The 26,797-nt window shown below is 34.7% G+C and overlaps 1 protein-coding gene and 1 pseudogene across 1 annotated transcript; one reads left to right on the top strand and one right to left on the bottom strand.

Annotated features, from left to right (window-relative positions):
* The first annotated feature begins 18,228 nt into the window (after window positions 1–18,228).
* Window positions 18,229–20,388, top strand: LOC115985886 (annotated as a pseudogene).
* A 1,904-nt stretch (window positions 20,389–22,292) lies between these two features.
* LOC115985885 (putative protein TPRXL) lies at window positions 22,293–23,231 on the bottom strand. Its single transcript, XM_031108778.1, has one exon. The coding sequence runs from the start codon at window positions 23,229–23,231 to the stop codon at window positions 22,293–22,295; it is 939 nt and encodes a 312-aa protein (XP_030964638.1).
* Between the last annotated feature and the right edge of the window lie 3,566 nt (window positions 23,232–26,797).

Here is a 26,797-nt window from a genome sequence, read left to right as displayed (position 1 = left end):
TAGGGCTCTGTTACCCACCTCTCCGTTTGCCGTTAGAAAAACACATTTTTAAAGAAAAACAAACATAACAAAGATAAAAAACTTATGACTTTTTATTCCTTAAGAACTTCTTTGAGAACAAAACACAGGAATAGCACAGATCAAATGCTATTCCTGATTAAAAGTGATATCATTGAGCATTTGTTTTTTTATTTTTGTTTTTTTTTATAGATCTCTCCAACTTTTATTCAAACCAAACCAAACCCAAAAAAAAAACAAAATTCCAAATCCCAGAAAATTCAAACCAAACCAAACCCAAAAAAAAAAAAAATTCCAAATCCCAGAAAACACAAGCCACAAATCCAGAAAAAAAATCAGATCTCGCCGGCGCGATCTCGCGCGAGATCGCGATAACGCGCGATCTCGCGAAGGCGAGATCGCGACGTCGATCGCGAGATCGCGACGTCGATCGCGATCGCGATCTCGCTAAGCGTCGATCGCGATCGCGATCTCGCTAAGCGTCGATGGCGAGATCGTGATCGACGCTTCGCGAGATCGTGCTGTCGATCGCGATCTCACCATCGACGCTTCGCGAGATCGCGATCGCGATCAACGTCGCGATCTCGCCTTCGCGAGATCGCGCCGGCAAGATCGCGACGTTAGGCGAGATCGCGCCGGCGAGATCTGATTTTTTTTTTCTGGATTTGTGGCTTGTGTTTTTTGGGTTTGGTTTGGTTTGAATTTTCTGGGATTTGGAATTTTTTTTTTTTTTTGGGTTTGGTTTGGTTTGAATAAAAGTTGGAGAGATCTATAAAAAAAACAAAAATAAAAAAGCAAATGCTCAATGATATCACTTTTAATCAGGAATAGCATTTGATCTGTGCTATTCCTGTGTTTTGTTCTCAAAGAAGTTCTTAAAGAATAAAAAGTCATAAGTTTTTGATCTTTGTTATGTTTGTTTTTCTTTAAAAATGTGTTTTTTTAACGGCAAACGGAGAGGTGGGTAACAGAGCCCTAACGGAAGGCACCTCAGGTGGGCAAAGTGATAAGTTTTGAACCACGGTTAGGCATAGTGTTTTCGGGCCTAACCTCAGGTGGGTTTACTGTAATTATCCCTTAATACAAATAGAGCATAAACTGAGAATTCTTATGGTGGAGGACATCAAATACCGAAACCACACAATTAAAAATTTGCTAAAAACCCCTTTTTAATGGCATTGAACCAAAGGCCAACCATTCAACCATAGCAACCCAAAAAACCAAAGTAGATCAAACCAACGGAATTCCCCAATTTCACTCCCCCTTACGAATAACAGAACAGATAAATGGGAAAACAAAACTTGAAAATTAAAGTGACATGATTAAGTTTAAAAGATCACTAACCATTAATACTCAGATAGAACTTCATCTTCTAGGGGTTTTCCCTCATATCAATAAATAGAGAGGAAAAGGGGTATGAACTAAAATTCCTAAATTGACAACAAACCATAATTGAAGAGAATATTATAAAAAGAAATTAATATGTTTGCTATCATGAAATTAGAGTCTCTACATTGTGAAAAATTCCATTTCATCTCTACAAAGAAATTGAATGATTTAAATCCAAAGAGACGAATTAAAATATATATATATATATATATATATATATATAAACGAGAACATTTAATAAGTCACATCAGAATCCTATTTTCTAAGCCCTAATTTCTGAATTTAAATCTAGAACCAAAGCCAACTGAAATTGTAAAATTTGAAAACGTATAACAAATCTAATTTACCTTTTAGATTTGTTGTTAAAAAAAAAAAAAATCAGAGAAAGAATGGGAACCCATCGGAGGTGTTGTTTATGGGTGGAGGAAATTTTTTTATCAGAGAAAGAGTAGGAACCCATCAGCGGCGGTGTTTATGGGTGGAGGAGATTACCTTTTGAGAGGAAGTAGGCCACAACCCGAAATCAAAGAGAATGATGAAGGATCTTCAAAATCAAATTGCTATCTCTGTCTCGGCGTTTCGGGTTTTTTGTTTCTTTTTTTTGATGCGGTGGTTCTATGTTTTTTTTGTAGAATAGAATATGTTTGAGAGCTTCTATAAAAAATAAAAATAAATAAATAAATAAATAAATCTGTTTGAGAGCTTTTTGTGTTATTTATAGTTAAAACTTAAAAGATGTTTTGAAACAAAACTGAACTAAATCGTAAGTTAAGATAAAAGATTTTACTTGTAGCCATTCCAGCAGTCTGATGTTAGGTTTACTTTCACTTTCTTCAATTGAAGAGAGAAAGCTCTACGTCTAGGTTTTCCGTTTTTGGGTTCTTGTGTATGGGTCTTGCAATGTTTGAAGGAGAGACAGAGAGTTAGAGATTGAGAAATAGGTTTTTGTATGGTGTTTTGTTTAGGAGTTAGAGAGAGTAAATTTTATCGGGTTTGTTTTAGGGAGAAATAGTTAAGGGGTTTTTTTTTTTTTTTTTTTTTTTTTTTTTAAATAGTTTTTTTATCCTCTATTTTTTATATATATATATATATATATATATATATTTTTATATATAGTAATGCTAACGTGGAAAATTGTGGGAGGTTTAAAAGCTTTGGTTATATATATATATATATATATATATATATATATAGATTAGTCTAATTCACTACAAGAAATGAATTATATATGTCAATATGTAACTATTATGCTCGTGTGTGTGCTAAATTGCTAATTGGGATGCTATAGAATTTACGATGTAATTGCTATATTTTTTAATTTTAGAAAATTATTTTTCCATTTTGGGGATTGCACAATTGGTTCTCTATATTGTTAGATTATATGACCGTATAATAAGATGTAAAGCGAGAGCGAGATTGATCATTGTGTGAAGTGATCAAGTTTATAGTGGTGGTAAAGAGGTGCAAAATTTGATTTTCAGTGAATGACATATAACATGTGACCTAATCTATGTTGATTTTGAATTTATATTATTTATATGTGAAAATTTTTGTCTCTTTTCCATATAATCTCATGGTAGACATACCTAGCAAATGTCTTTTTTGGCTCAAATTATCCATGAGGAAACTATTTTGAGGTTAATGTTTACACATGTTTACTTTAGTTAAGGGGATAAATTGAGTTGACTATTATCATTTGATGATGACAAATGCATGAATATTGAACCAGATTTCACTTTATATCAATCTATTTGGCTTTTGACTCATCATAGAAAATATATAATACTCTAGAGGGAGTACGAAGAGATTTTCATGATTTTTAACATCAAAACCGGAGAAGCAAAATGCCATTTTGTCTATTGGTCTGTTCCAAGCTTTTTTTTTTTTTTTTTTTTTTTCTCTCTCTCTCCAAAAAAAAAAAAAAAAAACCAAGTTGGTGTTTGAGTAGTTATCTATACTATTATGTAAGGGGCTTCCATGTTTGGATTGGATTTTTTTGGTTTTAAAATATCCTTACATCCCTATGTTTAAGTAGAGACAAAACTAAATGACAATCCAGTAAAAATACAACCTTAACTTCTACTAAAATATTGTCTAAAAAATATGGTTACTCTTCTGTTAATTTTCAAATTTCTTTATCTACTTATAAATTAGATTCTCAAAAATAAAAATTATATATATAAAATAAAAAACATAGATTTTTTTTTTTTTTTTTGCTATGACCACTGAAAAAAAAAAAAGCCTCATTTCATGCGCGAAGCGCGTGTGATGAGACTAGTATAGAGATTATTAGTTTGGGCTGCACCTGCGAGACCCATACTAACAAAATATTAACAATTAAAAATGTAACAAGAAAAATGAAAGGAGATAAATCAACAAAATGAGGTACATTTGTTTGCCATTGCTAATATTATTCGACCATGCACTTTGCTGATTCCCTTGCGAGAGTCATTAATTTATACCATCCGATAACTTTGGAACCAAAATGCTAAAAATGTTATAAAAGGGTGCTAACATCAAGTATAACCTCATATGCACTCAGCATGTGTTTGAAACTAAACTTTTGGTAGGAACCTTGCACTAACAAGGCAACTCTCAATAATTCATATCAACCCATTTACCTATTGTAATTAATCTCAATAACCATAATCAGGTTCTGTTTGAGATCTGCTTATTTTGCTAAAACTAAAAAACTTTTTACTGAAAGTACTATAGATAAAAGTAAAAATTAGCTGAAATAGTACAGTGGGACCCATAAATAGTATCAAAAGGTACAGTGGGACTCATGAATAGTAGCAAAAATAAACTAAATAGTAAAATAAGTTGGCAAAAATAATTTTTACCAAACACATACTTAGACATAAAATTCAAATAGTTAGGTTTATGCTTTCCAGAATGTCTTACTTTCTTAAAGATAAAACTTTTGGTAATATATAAATAACAACTAGTGGTATCTCAAAAGTTCCATAATAACTTTCCAAAGCTAAATCACGATAAAACAATCACTCCAAGACTATATCTTAACAATATCCAAAGGTTAATGGAAATCCAGATATTGCTCGAAGATTGCCAATGAAAATTAGATTATGCAAAGTGCATCAAACTCAAATACACTCAAGAAGATTAGGGGCTGTTTGGTAAGGTGTTTAGCAACAATTTTCAGTGTTTAAACAACATTACACGTATTTCCACACACTTTTTCACCCACATGTATTTTCCAAAAATATGAATAATATTATTAGAATGACATTACAAAACGGCCCTAACAATTTGTCATTCCATTGAAGAATAAGCATGTGGTTCTTTATATATATATATATACAGGTTGTCAAAATTGCGATCCGGATCGTAAAATCACACGATTTTATGATCCCACCTCACCAAAAAGATTAAAATCATAGCAGGATCGCAAAAATGTTAGGATCGTTTATAGGATCGTGTAGGATCGTATAGGATTGTAGGATCGTATGGGATCCTACCGATCCTACCATTAGGCTTTTTTGGCTTTTTTTTTTTTTTTTTTTTTTTTTTTTTTAAGTGGGATTCATTTGGGTCATTTGGGTAAGTCCAGTATAATAATCCCCGGTCCACCTAAAGGTCCAATACCCACAAGCCCAATGAATTGAAGTCCCAAATTTACCCCTCTCTCAAAATAAAATCTCAAAAAAACCTATACTACTTAAGTTAAGTTTTCAAAAACAAAACCTAAATATTTTAGAAACACTAAGCTCCAGCACACAGCAGCTCTGTCTCGCGCGCCTCCACAGTCCCTTATCAAAAACCCATCACCTCTCAGCCCTCTCAATGATGAGCTATTGCTGCTTTCAAGCTTTCTTAAGTATTTAGAAACATTTAGAAACATTCAGCGCCAGCACCTCAGTCCCATGCCTCCTCAATCCTTTGTCAAAAGCTCTAACACGCAGAAGCTCTGTTCCACGCTTCCATAGTCCCTTGTCAAAAACCCAGCACCTCTCAGCCCTCTCAATGATGTTGCCGTGAGCCATTGTTGCCTTTAAGCTTTCTGGTAATCTTTTTTGGTAGTTAGTACTTAGATTGAGAATTCTCTTTTGGATTTTATATTTGTAATTAACTAGTTTGTAATTAGATTGAGAATTCTCTTTTTGAATTACATATTGTAAATTTGTAGTTAGCTAGTTTTTATATGCTAACTAGCCTAACTTATTTTGGATTTTGAACTTAGAATTTGGAAAACATTTTCCATATGTATAGATAATATTTTGGTACTTAGTTGCTAATTAAACATGTACTGACTTTTTAGATATATTATGTCAAAAGTTAAATATATTTTGTTTCGTTAGAATAACATAAGAACAATGTAGTGCGTGCAAATTACATTTTATGATGCAAATTTTTTTTTTTTTTTAATGGATGGATTCATATTTTAAGTGATTATATAACATACAAAGTCACTATCAATAGGATTTTTGCTTAAAATCTGAAAAAATAGGTAGGATCTTACGATCCACGATTCGATCTTACGATCCACAATTCGATCCTACGATTCACGATCCTACCTACCTCTCATGATCCTACGTAGGATCCCGATTTTGACAACCTTGTATATATATATATATATATATATATATAGAGAGAGAGAGAGAGAGAGAGAGAGAGAGAGAGAGAGAGAGAGAGAGAGGGGCAAAGAATAATTATGGGTTTCATTTCAATGACTTCATCATTTCCTTTCCGTACGTAGTGAATCCACCTTTTCTAAGATAGCTTAAGAAACAAGCCCAACCATCATTGCAAATTTCAACATGCTTCCTAAACTTATGGAGACAAACAACCCTTAGCATAGTACTAACCTTGTCAACTATGAAAGTCCAGGCAAGCCAAAGAGCTTCAGGAAAGCTATTCTCACTGGCTTCATAGAATGCTAATCCAACAAATCCTATAAGGAATATAGTTGCAAGGAGAAGTGCAAGCAACTTTGCATAAGGATATACACAGATAGAACGCACATCCACCATGTATGCAAATTTTTTCTTCAGGGAAACCTCCTCTTTGATAATCTTTGGACTCATCAAAAGACTTTTTATTTGGGAATATGGTCCAGACGTTTGTAACACAAAAATGGCATAAAGATTGTGAACATAACATGGTACAAGGCAACAGTTCTACTATCAGCATTTTCAAAATGAGAAATTGAACTATAGTGTTCAAATGGCAAGACCTTCATTGTGCCATTTATTTTTTATTTATTTTTTTTTAAAGAAACCAAATTAAAATTTGTATAAGACTCAACCAACAAAAATCAAAAGAAATATCTAAGACCAAACGCATTAGTGGCTGCAAAAGTTTGCAAAATACAAAAAGTGCTTAATTTGTATACAAAACTGCATCTATGCATGATCACTGTAGCTTTGCATTTGATACTTTATTTTTTTTTCTCTTCTCTCTCTCTTCTCTCTCTCTCTCTCTCTCTCTCTCTCTCTCTCTCTCTCTCTCTCTCTCTCTCTCTCTCTCTCTCTCTCTCTCTCTCATAAACTTCCTCTTCCCTGGTCGGACCCACAAATCAGTAGGGTTATGCATTGTGGGCTTTAACGCACCTGGGATGTGATGTTGAAGGCGTCGGTTAGAGCTTCGTGAGCTTCATGCGATGTTGACGCACCATTTTTGGCCTTAACGCATTAGAGCTTCCATGGTTGGACAGTGGGAGGCGTCGATCTCGTTGCACTGTGTTGGGTTGGATGAATATTTGGATTTCATTGATGGTAGCTGGGTTGAATGGGAATTTGGATTTCATTGGTGGTGACTGGGTTGAATGGGTATTTGCGTGGGTTAATGATGGAGGTTAGTTGCTTGATGATGGTGGTTGAATGGATTGATGATGGAGGCTAGTTGCTTGATGATGGTGGTTGGGTGGCTGGCAGTGGCAACTCTAGCAATTTTGTTCAGGGTGTTCCTTAGGAAGCATAAATTACACAATCTTATTTTTTTTTTAGTCTTTAGGTAATTAGGTTTGATTCAATATTATTAATTCCAATTCGTAATGGCCAGAAAATACCGTGCCGGTAAACAAACCGGAATAGTAACCCACCCTATTCTACTTTGGAAAAAATTTCAGGTGTCATTCCAGTCTATTTTGGGTGTTTCGAGATCAGTGGCGAAACCAGGAAGTTTTTCTAGGGGGGCAAATTAAATATAAAAAAAATTATTGAATTAAAAAAAATTCAAGACCCAACAAAAATTTGTTAGGTTCTAAGGATTATGAACTAATGTATTAGAACTCTAATTTGTATTGTTGGCAAACCATGATCAAAACAAGTTTTAGTCTTGTTTAGACTTGCTCAAAGTATATGCGTTTTATATAAAGTTGGAATCGAGTTACTGCAGAATTTAGTATGTAATTCTGTCTGGCTCGATTGATCGAGAATTAGACTCGATCGATCAAAACTCGGGCAGAATGTTTTTCTGCAGAATTCTTCCAACTCAGCCTAAGCCTAGATGACGTGTAGGGTTTTATGTTTTGTCTTAAGTATAAAAGAGAAAACCCTAGCCACGTTTTTGTTTTTGTTTGTCCATTATGTTGTGTCTGTGAATCTTTTGTGAGATCAAAAAGTGGTTGCTTTCATATATACTTCGGGTTTCCAAAATTCAAGACTATGTCAAGAACTTGGTAATCGTTGCAGTTAATGCATTAAAGAGCTTAAAGAAACACAAGTGGCTATGCTTGTATTTACTGGAGAATCCAAGAAAGAAGGAGTCCGTGATCTCGGAGCTTGCACGTGGTCGTGTCAATAAGTTTCTACTAATGGGTAGCAATAGGATGTTAGTGGTCTAAATCCTATTGTAAAACTTCGATTCTTTCATAATGGATTCAGGTTTACCTTGAGAATAGTTAGGTTAAATCCTCCATAGGTTTTTACCAGTTTGGTTTCCTGGGTCATCATATCTTTGTGTTCTTTATATTACGCTCTTTACATTGATATGATTATATGATTATGTTAACCTAGATCTAAAATTTGGACTAAGTAATTCACTTGGCTAATTTACTAGGTTAATTCAGTTGTGTTTTAAGGGGTCTAAAAACAAACAAAGTTTTTATTTTATGAATTAATATTTTAGCTTAATAATGTTGTGTCCTACGTTTTTTTTATTGTATAAAACTCATTTATAATTTAACCACTATAAATGCAAACAACAGTACATTGTAATAACTAATTATATATAACGATATTTTATAATCTTATATATTATTATATAACAGAAACTAAAAAATATTATAATATATTATATAATTAAAGTGAAAGACAGAAGTCCACACTTGTCAAATTTATAGCCACAAAAATGTCATTCTCACACTCAAACACAGTATTTTGAAGTGTTGTACAGCAGTAACGCAGCACACAGAGTTATACAAAACACATAGTTATAGAAAAAAAAGAAAGAAAGAAAAAGAAGGTAACAAACACACAACAAGAGAGCGAGATAAAAAATGAGAAAGATACCAGTGATTCATAAAAGGGCGACTGGCGGTGCGGAGGACTGTCATGGAGAGGCGACGTGATGGGGGCATTATACTCCCAGTAAATGTAAGAGGAGATTTATTTTGCTCTTTTGTTTATTTATTAGTATAATTTTTTTCATTGGTGATTTGGAATTTGACGGAGAAGAATGGGTTTTTTTGTTAGTATTTGAAGGGTGGGCTGAGGAATGAATAGGTTTGCTGGGCTTGCACCAATCAGTCTTATACCGATCAATTTTTTTTTTTTAGGGAAAATCCATGGGTTTCTGTTTTCAGTATATTGGGCTTTTTTGTCCTGGTGGGCTTGCCTGTTACAAATTTTATTTTATTTTTTTTCAGATTTTAGTTCAAATTTTTTTTGGGCTTTTTTTTTTTAATTTGAGGGTGTTCTTGATTTTGATTTTAATTGAGGGTGTTCCTAATTTTGTTTTAAACGATAAACAAATAAAAAAAATTAATTATTTATATATATATATATATATATATATTTAGGTTGATGGGTGGGTTGTGTTGGGTTTGTGAGAGAGAGATGATAGCGTAAAAAAAATGAAATTTTATTGAATAAATGTTTAAAATAGATAGGCCGAGGTGGGTATTTTGTAAAAATTGGTGTTTAAAATAGAAAAAATGTATTTTTGTTTTTGTTTTTGTTTGTTTTTTTGCAAAATAGACACAAATTATACACTTACTGATGCGGTTGCTTTAACACTTATAAAATATAGCTAAAGTTTTACAACTCTTTTTGGAGATAAATTGCATTAGTTAATGCAAAATTGTGCAAAATACAAAAAGTGGTTAATTTTATATATTTTAACCAAAAAACATCCACATCAATGTTTGCAAAATTATGTTTATATATAAAAGTGCTACAGTAATCATGCATATATGCACACTGAAAACTGAGATGGGCTTTTTGTAAAAATGGGTATGTAAAAAAAAAAAAAAAAATATGGACTGTGATGTCTTTTGGTCTTAAAAATGCTCCCTCTCAATTTCAAAAAGTAATGGTAATGTTATTCCAGCCACTCTTAACCAATGCACTAATTTATGTGGATGATATTCTTTTGTTCTCAAAAGATGAAGAATCCCATACCAAGTTGCTCGCTGAATTTTACAGTTTAGTAAAATCTCAAGGAATAATGCTTTCAGAAAAGAAAATGGTCATAGGGCAGTCTTCTATAGACTTTTTGGGAGTAAACATTTCAGATGGAAAATATATTTTGCAGCCTCACATAGCTGTCTCTTTGAGTGAATTCCCAGACAAGCTCACAAGTGCCAAACAGATACAACAGTTTCTTAGAATTGTGAATTACATGTCAGATTTCATTCCAAAAGTCTCCAGATACAGAAACTGTTTGGCCCAGTTGCTAAAGAAATCCCCTCCTGAATGGAACTCTGCTCACACTGAAGCAGTCCAACAATTAAAAAGGTTATCTGAAAAGCTTCCTCCCCTACAGATTTCAGGACTAGGCAAACGAGTATTGCAGACAGATGCAAGTGATGAATATTGGGCAGCGGCTCTTTTTGAAGAAATTGATGGTAAAAGGAGCATTTGTGGCTATAAAAGTGGTGCATTCAAGCCTTCAAAACTTCATTACCATTCTACTTTCAAAGAAATTCTTGCAATCAAACATGAAATTGAAAAATTCCAGTTCCACCTTCTTGGACATCATTTTTTAGTAGAAATGGACATGTCTTCCTTTCCCAAAATGCTTCAGTTCAAGAGAAAAATGCTTCCACATCCCCAGTTACTCTGATACCAACTGCTACTCTAGAGGAGAAGAGAGGAGAGAAGAGGGTGTAAGAAGATTATGGAGACAGGAAAATTATGGAAGTTGAGTAATGATATAAACTACTATGGAGATGTAAAAAAGAACATGAAAATATGGGATAGAGCACAACACAAGATACAACAAACTGGAAGATATTATTAGATTCAACAACTTTTTTACATTAGACATTGGAGACTCTGTAGAACATCTTACAAAGACTTACAAGGACTGGTGATTATACAAGGCTTCTAGGGGATTTCTTTCTTTTTTCACTCTTGCCTTTACAAAATTACAAAGGTGCTATTTATAGAATACAAAGCTTAGAGATAATGTACTATATTTGTCTCAGTAGATAGTAGGGGCCGAAATGTCTGGTCTGCAAGTGGCAGGATGGTAGGGGCCTGATTGAGTTCTGCTATCATCATAATTGTGCATGCCAGGATAGGTTTCAGAGCTAATGAACAAGTGTCCATTTTGGATGGAGGAGTGATCTGTCCTTGGATGAGTTTCTGAGGAGGGAGCAGGGATGCTACTGTTGTGGATAAGGATGCCACGTCTAAAGATGATTCTGGAATTTTTTTTTTTTTTTTTTAATTTTTTAAGTGTTAGAGGTAACTAGTCCCATCCATCTCTTCCTTGGAACCATTCATCTTCTTCAATATTGACATCTGGATCATGGTTATGATAATAGGGGTCATCAAATCCAATGAGAGGATTGGGCATTTCCCAGTGATCATCATGTGGCCATTGCTGTCTACACACTTCTGGGTCCATAGGTACTATTTCAGGGAAGATTCCTTTGTTTAGGGATTCTGTCATTGTGAGAGCATGGTAACGGGATACCCAAGATGGGTCTCGATGTGTATGTGGAGTGCCATCTGGATTGATTACCCAATGGATTTCTGCCGGGTGAAAAATTCCTTCTGTACGGATGTCTTTTTTGGAATTAAGCTTTGCAATCACACATGCTGAAGTAATCTTTCTTCCAAATCTTGGATGTTCTGTGGTAAGATACCTTGTCCACTGTCCATCATGAGCATCATTCTTCAAAATTTCAAACCAGAATTTATGAAAATACCTGTTTTCTCGTGGGAAAATATATGCATAAAATTCTGGCTCAAAATGGAGGCACAAGTAATATTCATTAAGTAAATACCACATGTAAAGATAATGTGCAACCGTCCAATTTGTTATCCAAAAGGCAAAAGGTGTTTTCCATGGCTGGTTTATATCAGGGAAGATGGCCAGAAAATGAGGTTGGCACCTTTTGAGGTAATCATGGAGGGCTTTAATGATTCTTTGGGTTCTAGCTTTAAGAGTTAAGGTCTTTATCTGGTCTTTTATTTCTGAGGGAAGGTCTTCAATCATGCTAAGGATATCATTAGGAGGAAGGCTTGTGGATGAGGATGAATCTGTAACAGGATATACACATAAGGGTGGAGAGAGGATCATGGTGTTAAGGGCTGGAGGTTTTCTTGAGAGATAATCAGTGAGGAGGTTATCTTTTCCTTTGATATGCTTGACTTGGAAAGACCATTGTGAAAACCAATTTGACCATCTGAGTAACTGGGGATGTGGGAGCATTTTTCTCTTGAACTGAAGCATTTTGGGAAAGGAAGACATGTCCATTTCTACTAAAAAATGATGTCCAAGAAGGTGGAACTGGAATTTTTCAATTCCATGTTTGACTGCAAGAATTTCTTTGAAAGTAGAATGGTAATGAAGTTCTGAAGGCTTGAATGCACCACTTTTATAGCCACAAATGCTCCTTTTACCATCAATTTCTTCAAAAAGAGCCGCTGCCCAATATTCATCACTTGCATCTGTCTGCAATACTCGTTTGCCTGGTCCTGGAATCTGTAGGGGAGGAAGCTTTTCAGATAACCTTTTTAATTGTTGGACTGCTTCAGTGTGAGCAGAGTTCCATTCAGGAGGGGATTTCTTTAGCAACTGGGCCAAACAGTTCCTGTATCTGGAGACTTTTGGAATGAAATCTGACATGTAATTCACAATTCCAAGAAACTGTTGTATCTGCTTGGCACTTGTGAGCTTGTCTGGGAATTCACTCAAAGAGACAGCTATGTGAGGCTGCAAAGTATATTTTCCATCTGAAATGTTTACTCCCAAAAAGTCTATAGAAGACTGCCCTATGACCATTTTCTTTTCTGAAAGCATTATTCCTTGAGATTTTACTAAACTGTAAAATTCAGCGAGCAACTTGGCATGGGATTCTTCATCTTTTGAGAACAAAAGAATATCATCCACATAAATTAGTGCATTGGTCAAGAGTGGCTGGAATAACATTACCATTGCTTTTTGGAATTGAGAGGGAGCATTTTTAAGACCAAAAGGCATCACAGTCCATTGATAGTGGTGATCTGGAATGCAAAAAGCCGTCTTGTATCTTTCTTCTGGATGAATGCCTAATTGCCAAAATCCTGCTTTGAGATCAAACTTTGAAAACACTTTTGCATTTGAAAGATGCTGAAAAATGGCACTCTTGTTTGGCAAAGGAAATTTATCATCTGCAAGAAAGTGATTGAGATCCTGGTAATTAATTACCAATCTGAGTTTACCACGAACTTGCTCAGCATGCTTATTGACATAAAAGGCTTCACATGCCCAAGGAGAAGTTGTAGGTTCAATGAGGCCTTCAGATAGGAGAGTGGATAGTTCTTGGGTGGCCAAAGCTAAGTGTTTTGGATTCATTCCTCTGTGGCTGGCTCTGGTGGGGTTGACATCTTCATTTTTCTTGAATGGGAGATATATGAAGAATTTTGGATTTTTCCACAAGGGGTTTGGATTTTTAAGGAGAAATTCGGAATGACTGTTTGCACAACAGTCTTTGATAATCTGGAATTTTAGAGAATCAAAGGGGTCAACTGTGAATAAATGGGGTACTTGGGTCCAAGTGAGAAGGTGTTGCTTATGCATGAGTCCCTTTGAAGACCATCTGAGACTTGGTATCTGGTGAAGAAGATCAAATCCTATGAGAAGATCTCTGCCTGTAAGGGGGGATCCAAGAACTTGGTGTTTGATGGTCAGGGTTGGAAAGATTCTGATGAGGATAGGCTTACTTTTTAAGGTTATGAGAAATGTTTCTCCATTTGCTGCTCTAAACATTTGGTGATGGGGTAGCCAACATTCTTCAGGCAGAATTTTGGGATGAAGGATTGTTGCTGTTGCTCCTGTGTCAAATAAAGCTATCACCGGAATAGGTCTAGAGTAGGTATCAAGGAGAAGGTGTACTTGAGCTATGGGTGTTGGGTTAGTCAAGGGAGCTATAATTGGCTGGGATGTGAAAATGGCTTGGATTTCTTGTTCTGAATCATATTCACTGTCTGGCTCTGAGTCTTCTTCTGAAGTGGAATAGGCTAGAACTGCCAAGGCCTGAGGGGAGTAATCATCATCCAATGAAAAGAGTGACTCTACATCAGAGAAAGGAATATCTTCTGCATGGATTTGAGCTTGTTCAAGAAGCTTTGCTGCTTTTTCCTTTTTCGGGCAATTTTTTGCAAAATGTCCTGGTTTTTCTGCATACAAAGCAGACTTTTGAGGTCTTTCCTTTAAACTGCTTCCTTCTGAGAAACTTCCATTTCTTCTTCCCAAAAGAGTTTTTCTTTTTTCCTGCATAATATCTCTTCTTTCTAAAATATTTCTTGAAATGATTTCTCTTTTTCTGTGGACAAGCACAATTTTTCTCATAGCACTTGATTTGCAAGTCTTTCCTTCTGCAATTGTCTTTTAGCTTGCTATGGACTTTGTCAATTTCGGAAAGGAATTTTCTTTGGTTGCAGAGCTTTTCTAAGGCAATCAGCACATGCTGGTAGATTTCTCCCAAGGAGGATTGTTGCAACGTTATTTTTTGAAGATTCATCATACGGAGAGTTTCATCTCCTAATGGTTCTGGAAGGGAGTTGAGAAAAGTATGCTTGGCATTAACATCATCCATACCATTAAAAGAGTAGTATCTCCTTGACATTCTGTCAAAATGTTTCTCCAAATCTTTCCTTTCAAATGAGCAACATTTCATCAAGAGGAATTCTTCTCGAGCTACTTCTGTATAATGAGTCACTGAGCCCAGAAATTCGTTATGAACAATGGTGAAAAAATCTTCCAACGTTTTGCATTGGGCTGCCTGCCTTTGTCTATATTCTCCAAGATTGATCCACCATTCTCTTAATCTTCCCGTAATCCTTGCTACGAATTTACCAATGGTCTGGAGCATTTGGAGCTTGAAGCTCAGCAATACACCAAGAATACATGCTGAAGATCTCATCATGCCATTTGGACGGAGGAGTATTATCCAAAGTGAACAAGTGTTTTGAATCTATAGTCGGAGAGTAGGCCAACCTTGTTTGATATTCTGGAATAAAAGGAGGTGGAGGAAAAATCGGTGGAGGGGATGGAGGTTTCTTAGGACGAAGAACATCATCTTCTTCCTCTTTTGGTTCCTCTTCCATCATGAACACCTTTTCCAGGCCAAGGTCAGATAGGTCTAGGTCAGCATCTTCAATTATTGGAAGCACCAAAGGTTCTCTTGGATCATTAAGAGTAAGAGTTCTCAGGAATGAAGAAATTGGATTTGGGGGATCAGGGTCTACAGCCAACATATTCATATCTGGAGGTCTAGAAGAAGCACCAACAATTGGATCTGGAGATTGGTTTATCTGTTCTTTATCTGTTTTCCTAGAAAGATTATTTTGAGGGCTGGATTGTTGGTCTAGTTGAAATGGTGCGGTATTTGTGATGCTTGGGAAGATTCCACTTGTTCTAAAAGGATTAGGATATGTCATGGCTAAAGGTTGTGGATTTTGAAAAGGGGAGGCTGGTAAAAATGATGAGGTCAGGGGCAAAGCTAGGTCTTTATATAATAATTGCCGAGGTTGGTAGGATGTATGGACCTGCATTGGGAGAGTTTGGGTGGCTTCTTTCTGTGAGTTCTCCATAGATTGGAGTTGTGCCAGCAACTGTTTTTTCTCTTTTTCCTTTTGTCCAATGAGTGGAAAGGAAACAGACAAGTCTTTCACTGTGGAGGCTATGACTGCCAATTCTTGTTCTACTTCCTTGATTTTCTTCTTCAAATCTTCAATAAGAGAATTAGAGGATGAGAAGGTATGAGTAACTGCTTCAGCCATCCTTTGCTGATTATCTAGAATTCTTGAAAGAACCTTGTTTTGTGCTACAGCATTCTCCGCCTGCCAGTTCAAAGCTGCTTCTGCTGAAGAGACCTGTTTTTTGGTGCCATCTGGATTAGTTCCAACAGGATTTTTAATCTTCCAGACATGTTTGGTATTGGCTTGGGGGTGGTCAAAACTTTCTAGTGGAGGAAAGTTCTGGGAGTAGGAAGGTGAAGCTTGGTCAAACATATAACAAGGAGACAGTTCTTGGTTTTGGGAAAGGACGGTAGGGGGAGATTGGTATTTTGGGTTTTGGGAAAGGACTTTTTGGTAATATGGGATTAATGGAGATTTCTGGTCCTGATCATGATTTTGTTTACTTGGAGAGGGAAAGAGAGATTTTTGTCTTCTGGTTCTGGGATAAAGAACATAGTAGTCAAATTTTCCCGAGGGTTCTCCTAGAAGGTCAACTTCTGGGTCTCCTGCTTCATACCTTTCTTTAAGCTTTTGCTGAGAAGATTTTTTCTTTCTCCTGGGATAATCTTCTTCAAAAATTTCTTCTTCTTGACAATCAGCACAATCACAAATATCCCACCATATGTGTCCAGTGGGTGATTTCCCTTCATAGCAAGGCTTTCCATCTTCCCGAAATGCTTTGATCTGGAGACCATCTTCTTTAACATAAGACACTGGTTGAAGCATAGCAATTTGGGTTGGGAAGACCGTTACATCCTTCTTTTCTGATTGTTCTGTCAGAAATTTCGTCTCTACTTCACCATTTGCTTTTCTTATGAAGAGAGGGTCTTTTGACTGGATCGGTTTGGTTGCCTGATGAAGCATCTCATATTTTGTAATCCACGATTCTGGGAAAAGAGAAGCCATCTGATCTTTGGTAAGTTGTCTTGGGACAAACGTGCACATGGGTGTCATTCCTGGATCAACCTGGATCAACAATGCATCATTAGATTGGGCTATATTCGGAACCGCCATATCAAAAGCATGATTCTGCAGCCGATAGGCCAACTGATAGTGAAGTGTGGCAGCAAACGTATCCTGCACTTGAGAGGCTCCTGTAATTTGGACTTGAACTTTAAGAGCATCACAAAGATGGGGGTCTTTTAAAGACATATTGAAGTTTGGAAAGAGAGTAACAAAGATTGTTCCCGCATTTAGAGTGGTTTGAACCGTTCCTATGACAGCATTTTGATATTCCAGAAATCTGGAATCAAGAAGTGAGATTCTTGAGACTACAGGGGGTCCCTTTCTTCCATGGAAAGTCAAAGCCAATCTTATTGCGCCAAAATGAAGGTGTGTATAACCTTGTTTTTGCCATGGGATCACAAATTCTCTGGGGAGAGCAAGGGTGATGAAATTTTCTGTTTCTCTTGCTGGAATATTATACTGGTCAAACTTAGAGGCTTGAACATACTCTTTTACAGTAGAAGATTGAGTGGGACCTAACAATTTTTTTATGGATTTTTTGAAAGAGACTTGGGGTTTATCAAACACAGTATAAGGATTTACAATAGGAAAATCAGTAATTGGTATTTTACTATCTTCAGGTACATGGGAAATTTCATACAAGTAATCTAGCCTATTTGCAGTGGATTTTCGTAAAGAAAGATCAAAAACAGATTTAGTGGTATTAGTTACTTCTAAGGATGAACTTGCCATGATAGTTTCTAATAGAAAGAACTATTTACCAAAGACCTATCAGGACTTAAAACACCAACTTCAGGCTTAGACGTCCACAAGGAAACTTATGGTAAATAAAATTCTTTAAGGACTTTTGAGAACAAACTCCTTAGTGTTCTACTTGATTATCAAATCCAGTGTTCTGATGTGGTTAATACAGAGGTTCCACAGAATGTGGCAACTGAACACCACAGAGCATACTAATCAGGACAATAATCAAAGTATACTAATCAAAGGAGTGGAAACTGATCACAGGGCTCTGACTAATGTGGTTAAGGTATAGATACTATAAAAAGTGAAACTGAGCTGCCATAAAAATTATAAACAAATTATTACCAATAAAAAAAAATTGAAAAGAAAATCCTCAACAATTGTCATATCTACATCAATGGCTATATAGTTTAAAGGAAAATTGATATTTAACTAAGTAGAGTCACCATGTTGTATAGATCTCCTCTGGAACCATGATCTGCATTAGACAACCCCTTTTACAATATAAACAGAATTATTAGCAAAAAGGGAAGGAATCATACTTTTTATAGTTCATCATGTTACTTTGACTTTATCCAGCACTTGATCTTCAAAATTTTTCCATCAATATTTGATCTTCAAAGTTCAAGCCATAAAAAATATTCACAAAATCCTCAAACCGTCATTATCTTTCAAATAGGTAGTTATTATGTATTCCTAGAGCAAAATTTTCTCCTCTCACATGAGGGAGTGGGTCCCACACATAGGATCCACCATGAGGCCCACCCCTCTTGTGTTTTTAGTATATGATGTTACTCGGAGGGACACCTTTGCAAACTTATCTGATGTATGGGCTAAAGAAGTAGAACTCTACTCGACTAATCAGCACTGTGTCAAGATGCTTGTTGGAAATAAAGTTGATATTGTAAGTTTTACGTTCTCCATATCTTTTACATTTTGCTATAAGTTGACAGAAACTTAGCTTCATGCTCTTTCTAAATTTCTGTAAGCAAATCTGTGAGAAAAAAGATAGAACAAAAAGTCTGACGCATTTGACTGGTATGATCTGCATTTTTGAGATAGTCTGCCAAAGAAGATTAAACTTTTGGAGCAATCTGTACTTTAACATGGTATCAGAGTAGGTGGTCTTGAGTTTGATTTCTGTCTCTTCCATGTTACCTTCCATTTAAAATCTCACTTGTTGGGCCTCACCTATTAAAATGGAGTTTGAGCTCACAAATGAGGGAAAGGGGGGGGGGGGGGGGGATTAGAAGCATGTGGTTAAATGATTAATTTGCCATATCTTGATAGCTTGAAAATTGGGACAATTTGTAATTTAACAGTCATACTCTTTCCAAGTTTTCTCCAAATGCTTAGTACTTGTAGGAAAACAAAATTTTGCTAGCAAAGTGTAGAGCTGATTATTTGCTACATTGTATTGAAAATCTAAGTTTATAGTTGTAATCCTTTCATTTAATACATTCAATATAGCTAAGTCACTGACTAGTCTATATTTATTCTCGACCTCTATCCTTGAGATAACATTGTCTATGATGCACCGTGTTATTGCTAATGAGTTGAGACCGCCTTGTAATTCCTAGTTATTACATGTACAATTAGCGTACTAAAGAGCAAAGCCAATATGAGGATTCACATTGCACTGTGTGTACTTTAATTGCCTAAAAATGAATTGTCATATTAACATGCTATGATTATCATGTCTAAATCCAAGGCTAGAGTGAACTTCAGTTCTTAGCGTACTGTAAAAGTACGTGGTAAGTTGCAGGTTTTATCTCTGAGAGAGTGAGTATGCATATCGATTTAGTGCTGTTTTTCCTTTTCACTCATTTTTCCTTTGGCTCCTTTTTCCTTCTGGTAGAAGTCGTAGCTTCATCATTTTCCTATATGACTTGTTTCTTAACAGTCTTTTTTTTTTCCAAAATAAAATTCCTAATGATTATCAAATATGTTGTTATTCTTGTTGAAAAGAACAATTGATGATATGTCATAAACTAAATTTTCTAGTAGAAAGCTCTCAATCTATTACTTCAGTTATAACATTTAATTTATGTGTGATCCCAGGATTGTGAAAGGGTTGTAAGTAGAGAGGAGGGAATTGCACTAGCTAAAGAGCTTGGATGTTTGTTTCTTGAATGTAGTGCTAAAACTAGGGAAAATGTGGAGCAATGCTTTGAAGAACTTGCATTAAAGGTAATACTCATGCCGTCAAAGGCAGTCAGTTTATCAATATAATCACTATATATATATATATATTTTTTTTTTTGTGAAGTGTATTGTGGGTTTTATGTTAGATCTATTTCAAGCTATGATGAGAGAAAGAGAGAGAGAACTATGGTTGTAATGCTACCAGCCAGCAAACAATAGCCCCAAAGCTCTATATATTTTTAAAAGAAAAGCTATAGCAGTTTGACTTGGTAGCCTTTAGTTGGAATGGCATATTCCCCCTTACTATGAGGGGAAGGGTCAGGCAGAGAAAGGGGGTTTATCCGATGATAGGAACAAAGAAAAGTTTATCCAAGAAAAACTATGTTGTTTGTGAAACAAAAAACAAAATATGATTCTCATTATTGCGTAGCATCAATGTTTTTGGATTTGAATTATTTAGTTGACTGGTTAGCAAACATACATTGACCAAAGTATGATTTTCATGCAACTTGAATGAGTGAAAAGCTGTAATTATTTACCTTTGTAGTTCATTTACTGTTCTCACGTTTAATGAGTTTGAGATTATATTACCTTATTATTTTTTTTGGCTAAACATTTGAGATTATATTACAGATAATGGAGGTTCCTAGTCTCTTGGAAGAAGGATCTACTTTGGTGAAGAGAAACATTTTTAAAACAGAAACCGGAATACCAAGCACCTTCAAATGGTGGTTGTTGCTCTTTAAAAAAAAAGATTCAGATATCATGAACAGATCATCATGTACATGTTAATTTCTGTTCTAGTGTCTTACACTTGTTCTTGTCATTGAATTGAGTAATTACATGTACCTTTGAGAATGGAATATTGGCACTTACCTTGTGTAAATTGTTTGCCTTTGTTCCCCCCCCTTTTAATTAAAAAAAAAATTCCAATGTTATGAATACAAAATTGCTTGTATTTTGTTGGTTTTAACACAATTTTTCATGCTAGGCAAGCGAATGAGTAGATAAACACAATTTTTCATGCTAGGCAAGCGAATGAGTAGATAATAGAATTTTCTACTTAGAGCTTTCTTTTTTCTTTTGCTGAATTCTACTTGGTGTTTAAATTATAGTGAGTTTTATCTCCAATGTAGTTAACAATGTTTTTATTAGTATTTATTTTCCTTGTTCCTTCAATGAATAAGTCACTTGCTAGACGCGCCATACAATTGTGTTGCCCAAGAATCATTAATCAATTCTAAATTAAGTCCTTCACCATCCAACATCCTGGGAACTTGTGAATAATTGTAATGTTATATGCATATGGAAAACCCAACTCGAATGTTTTAGTAAACACTTGATGTTAAAAAGGATCAAAGACCAGAGGAGGGTTGGGATCCTGGGTTAAAAGGAGTATGGAATTCTTGGTAGGTATGAAGCAGGAGAATCAAGGTGTGCTTGTAAGAAAAGGAAATTTAAGACAATGAACAAGAAGAAACTTGTTTGATTTTTACCTACCATGCGATTGTTCTTTTGTTCAACTGAATTCAACAATTCATTATGGATTTTTATTACAAAGATATGATTTTGTTTCTTGATGATGACATTATTCAAAAGTACAAATTCACGTAGGTAACAAAAATTCTTTTGAATTTAAGGCAATATGCACACAAATTATAGAGATCAAACAGAGATATGTTTAGAATTCAGCATCTCTACCCCACTGATTTGCATCCCGGTATTTTTCAAATATATTTCTTTCAATTTTTTTCTATATTACTGACGTATATATATGTTTATCAATATTGATTGAAATGAAGATAGTAAAATAGGATCACAAAATTTTATCAGATAGTTCATAACTACATCAGTTATTTTTATACTGTAGTGTAGTACTAAATACTAAACAGGATCAGGTCTCAGCCCATGACTTTGTACCAGCTTAGCATATTTTCATTTTGAAATATCCAATGTGTTTGGATGGAGTGGAAGGAATCAGGGGTGTTTTTAACCTTGTTTCGATTTTCTTTAAGGGGAGGGGAAGGGGTTTAAACCTCTCATTTTTAATTCCCCCAGACTGGGGGAGTTGGAGGGAAGGGGTTTCCACTTACTTTAAGAAAAGAATTATCAAATTATATCTATTTCTTAATTAAATTGAACAAAATAGGGTACCCTATCAAATTATCCTCTGTTTTCCATTTTAAGTATTAAAACATCCAAACAAAAGGAAGGGTTCTCCTACCCTATCCTCCCCTCTCTTTTCTTTCCCAATACCCCCTACTCCCCTCTTCCTCCAAACTTCTAAATGTGTTGTTTGTCTCTACAAATACTCTCACCAATAGGACAAACCAAACGTACCTATATAATTTTGCCTGTATGCCATTCGATAACAAAATAATCATGAATTAGGAAAAATTTACTAAGCAATTCACAAAAAACTAGATTTCAAAGAAGATGGTACACAAATTGGTATAATGTACCAAGTAAAATTTTATTGACAGAGTAGTTAACTTACCTCCAAGTAGTAATCCTCAGCATATAACAGAGCTGTAAAATAAGCCTTATAAGTTGAAGGAGATAGACTGCTTCAGAACTTGAGGTGCAATGTCTCTCTCGATGAGACCTTTGATATCCTCAGGAATAGCATATATGGGTGCACCCTTTTCACACACATAAGTCGTCTTGCTTTCTTCATTTGTTATTATTGGGAGCTGTATGCAGAATTAGCTTAAAAACTGGTGATTTCTTAGTGGAATACAGAGGTGGCCCAGAGGAAGGAGGTGGCTTGGATGAATATGGGACCACTGAAGGTGAAGATTGAGGTGGTTTATAGGAAGTTGGAGAAGAAGAAGCTGATGGGGGTTCAGTGGTCTTGGGGAAATATGCATATGATATGGAAGAATCAACTGGAGTTTTAAGGGATGATGGAGATGGACTAGAAGACAAGGGAGGTGGTTTTGATGAAGATTGGGATAGGTTTGAGGAATCTGCAGGTTGTCGAGAGAAAAATGTAGGTGGCAATGGATTTGAACTGTTAGAAGAAAATGTAGGTGGCAATTGAGATTGATGGTAAAGCCAAAGGTTAGAGGAAGATGCAGATGGTTTAGATGGAGATTGAAGTGGTCTAGAAGAAATTGTAGGTGGGACTGGACTTGAAACTTTAGAACTGTGTGAAACTTCATTATTTATGCTTTGGGAAGAACTCTGAACATGTTGTGGCTTGACTGCCACTGAGCTGCTTATCTGTGAAGATTCGGGTATGTTTGAGGAAGATGGAGATGGTTTGGATGGAGATTGAAGTGGTGTACAAGACAATGTAAGTTGTTTAGAAGAGAATATAGGTAGCAATGGACCTGATTCTTTTGAATTCTGAGAAACTTGGTCAGTCCTTTGGGATGAACTCTGTTCTGACTGTTCATGTTGTGGTTTGACAGTCACTGAATCTACTACAACTTCGATTGGATAAGATGAAGAAGCACTTGGATGTGACTCCGGAGGATGTTCGTATACTAAATCATTGTTCCCGCCAGAAGGGCTACTACTAGAACCAGACCCCAGAAAAAGTTTTCTAAGGAAAGATTTCGAGAAACAAAGGACGCATGGGAAGATTTTAAGAATAAACCAAGACATATTGCTTGTCCTCTCGAGATCAAACCTGTCGCAGTTTGCTGAGAAAATGAGGACCACGTCTCAGAATGTAAAAGATGGAATTCGCAACTCAAAATAAAAAACTCTTTTCACAAAGCTTGGCATGACTTGTTAATAAAAATGGTGTCAGTATTGGATATAATAAAAATGAAGTTCTAACCACAGCAAGCAATAACAACATGTTGTTTAAAAAATAAATAAAAAATCTTGTATACCTACATTACTCTTGTTTCATCTTGTTCAAAACTTTTAAAATTCTAAATTATTTTAAAAATTTGCTAAATTTTATTAGTAATAAAAGAAAGAATCGAAATGATGATTTAAGATGTGCACTAAGCAGATGGTACATAAGAATAAGACATACAAACATGATATACCAAACATGCAAAAATTGGAAATTATTTTTGTTTTGAGAGACTGAGTAAGGGTTTGTTGGTTTTGAACTTTTGATCTACAAAAGTAGAAAGGTAGCAAAGAAAATGTGGAAACTCATAGATCATCATGGTTCTGATCTACAAAAGACAACCCAATAAACACACACAAGTGAAGTGAAAGATCAGACAACCAAGAGGCTGGTTTCTTTCTTTACTATATCAACCATATTTTTCCCTACCTACCAAACAGACCAAAAAGATCAATGAAAATCTTAGAAAGTGAGTACAACCTAGATCAAAGAATTTTACTTAAGCATGTTAGAATGATTATAGACAGAGTAGAAGACCGACCTGGATTCTAGACCACAAACTGTCTGAATTCTGGTTCTCAACTGCAATTAATCACAAGACTTTGCAGATTCATGTAATAAAGTTGACGAAAGCTGTAAATTCCAAAAATCTTTTACGTGCACCACCCCCGGCCTGCCAAGTCAGCAAGTGGGTTTAGAGGTAGTAGGTCTCATCTGACATGGCAAGATTTTTTTTTTTTTTTTTTTTTTTTTTTTTTTTACAAGATAGAAAATTTACTTTAGCATAATTTAAGTGTTTATACGTGTGAAACTCTCTCTTAGAAACTTGAACCCTGACCCTTGCCCCTCACACTCCACAAGCATAAGACCATCATACCAAGGGTGTAAAGTGCCACTAGTGGCAATCCAAACCAAGGAAAAGTGTATCATACCCATCATTTCCACAACTTTTACTAGTAAATTGTCTGTGCAATGTATGGATAATATTGTAATTTTCTTTTCTAGAAAATGTTATACATATATTATAGCATATTTATTATAAAACTTTGTTAGTAATGAGTTCATCATAAAAAGTAACAATTATAAATTGCACACACATATCTATTAAAATATTTTGTTCAAGAAATAAGTAATAATTAAAACAACTTTGGAGTAATATTGTATAATAAAAGTTGATAAAAGCTTATTAATTCATTCTATATTATTGATTTTTATTATGTAATGTAATAAAAAGCTTCATTACGAAATCATTTTTTTTCTTCAATGCTTTGTTATTGCGGTATGATGATGTTTGTTATCATCATCGATTTCTTCATCTTCAATGTTTGCAGTTTAGTCTATCCATATTTGTTCAATTTTTTAGTTTTTATCACTTTTTCCTTTTGTTGCATAATTTGTGTTAATCACTAATGAATTGGCACTAGGAAATTCTTGATTGAATCCTACAAAATTTGGACTTTGTTGCTAAGATTTTTTGTAGGTATTTTTGCATTCATATTAAATTTCAATGATGTGACAGTTTTTTGTAAATGTTTTTTTTTTTTGGTTGATTTTGGAATAGTGTAGCAAGAAGAATTAATATAGCATATTGGATTGTGTGTGTGTGTGTATATATATATATATATATATTTTCTTCCATACCTTTTTTTCATTTTTAGGTGCATAAAAATTAAATCTTAACAACTATGTAATTTTCAAAACCATCATTTAGATTGAATTCATTCAAATGAAGTAGGAAAAACCATTTTTTTTCCTAATTTTTTTTTTCAAATCATGTGGGATTCCTTTTCCAATATCAATAGTTTTACAATATTTAAATAAGTAGCACCTCAGTTTTTTTTTTTTTTTTTTTCAAATCAGGTTTTTTTTTTTTTTTTTTTTTTTTTTTTTTTTTTTTTTTTTACAAGATCTCTTGTAGTTTTATTTAGGATTTTCTCGACATTTCAATCAAATATCACAAAAGTTGTTTTGTCAGTTGCATAAAAACTTCAATTTGAATCCTGCATCTAAAGTAATTTGCAATTGTATATATAGTAGTTATAGTGAGATGAATATATTATAAATATTTGGAGAGTATGTAGTTAATGTGAGTGTCTCTCTAACCTTGGGATAGAAAGATTTGTTTTTGTTTCACATTTTGCACACCAAAATGATCCTGCTTGTGGCTTGACATTCCTTTTCACAAAGCACGCATGACCAAATCTTGACAATATGGTTGGTTGAACAAAGTGGTTTCGTTTTTTGAGCATGTTTTGCTGGGTAGGGAACCCAAGAAACCAACATGAAATGATAGCTTGGAGAAACTGTTGGCAGCTGTTGGAACAATCAATGAGATTTTAAATAAGGGAGCCAAAGAATTAATAAGGACAACCAATGAGTCCAATAAAACCAAGTTAACCCAATTAATTTTGCCAACCTTTTACAACATCTAATTAAGCTACAACAGCTTCATTGCAATGCTGTCTTCTGCAACCCTATCAACATGAGAAGATAGATTGGAGTATATGTTTTTGTTCCCCTTTGTCTTCCATCGCCATCTACATTTATGTCGCTGCTCTTCTTTATTATAACATTAACTGGCAAAATATTGAACTCCTCTCCAATGAGGGCAAAAAAAAAAAAAAAAAAAAAAAAAAAAAAAAATCATAAGAGGAATCCCTCAATCACTTACATATAGATTTGGTTTGTGTGGATGTGACATGGACAAAATATGTATCCAAAAAAAAAAAAAAAATCACATGTCACTTATGTATCTAGTCTAGTATGCTAAAACATTGGATTAGAGCTTCACTCTTACATGCACTTTCCACCACGTAATTGGTTGGTCAACCTATCAAATTAACAAATGACTCAATTGGGTTCTACGTTCTGGCTAGTATTAGGATCCACAAGATTGCTCAACTTTGATATTAGATGTGTTTATACCATAAAAATAAATATAATTAACACCACTCTAGATGCAATATCAATGGCTCGATAATAATATCGAGACTAAAATTGAGGTGGTGAAATAAGAACAATAATATCTATAATAATAATTGGCATAAAGTCACTTGTAATTTTAAAATTAATAACATGCAGGTGAAAATTATGTTGTATGTTATTAGTTTGGTAACTTTTTTGTGTGATTTGACAATTACACCATGTGAAGAGTAGTAACAACCTAAAACCTTATCTTAAGACATGGATGATTGGTAGGAAACCACCACCCTTCTTATGTTATATGTGGTAATAAATGCCACTAGTCAATTATATAGAAATTGATTTTTTCAGAAATGAATTGACAAATTATTTAACAAAAAAATTACCTTTATTTTTCTATGTCCATTTTGTTCAACTACAATGGTATAATTAGAACAATTTT

This window comes from Quercus lobata, chromosome 4 (genome assembly GCF_001633185.2).
Source record: "Quercus lobata isolate SW786 chromosome 4, ValleyOak3.0 Primary Assembly, whole genome shotgun sequence".
Taxonomy (NCBI): Eukaryota; Viridiplantae; Streptophyta; class Magnoliopsida; order Fagales; family Fagaceae; genus Quercus; species Quercus lobata.
Note: the sequence above shows the minus strand (reverse complement) of the source record. Positions and strands in the feature narration are given on the sequence as shown.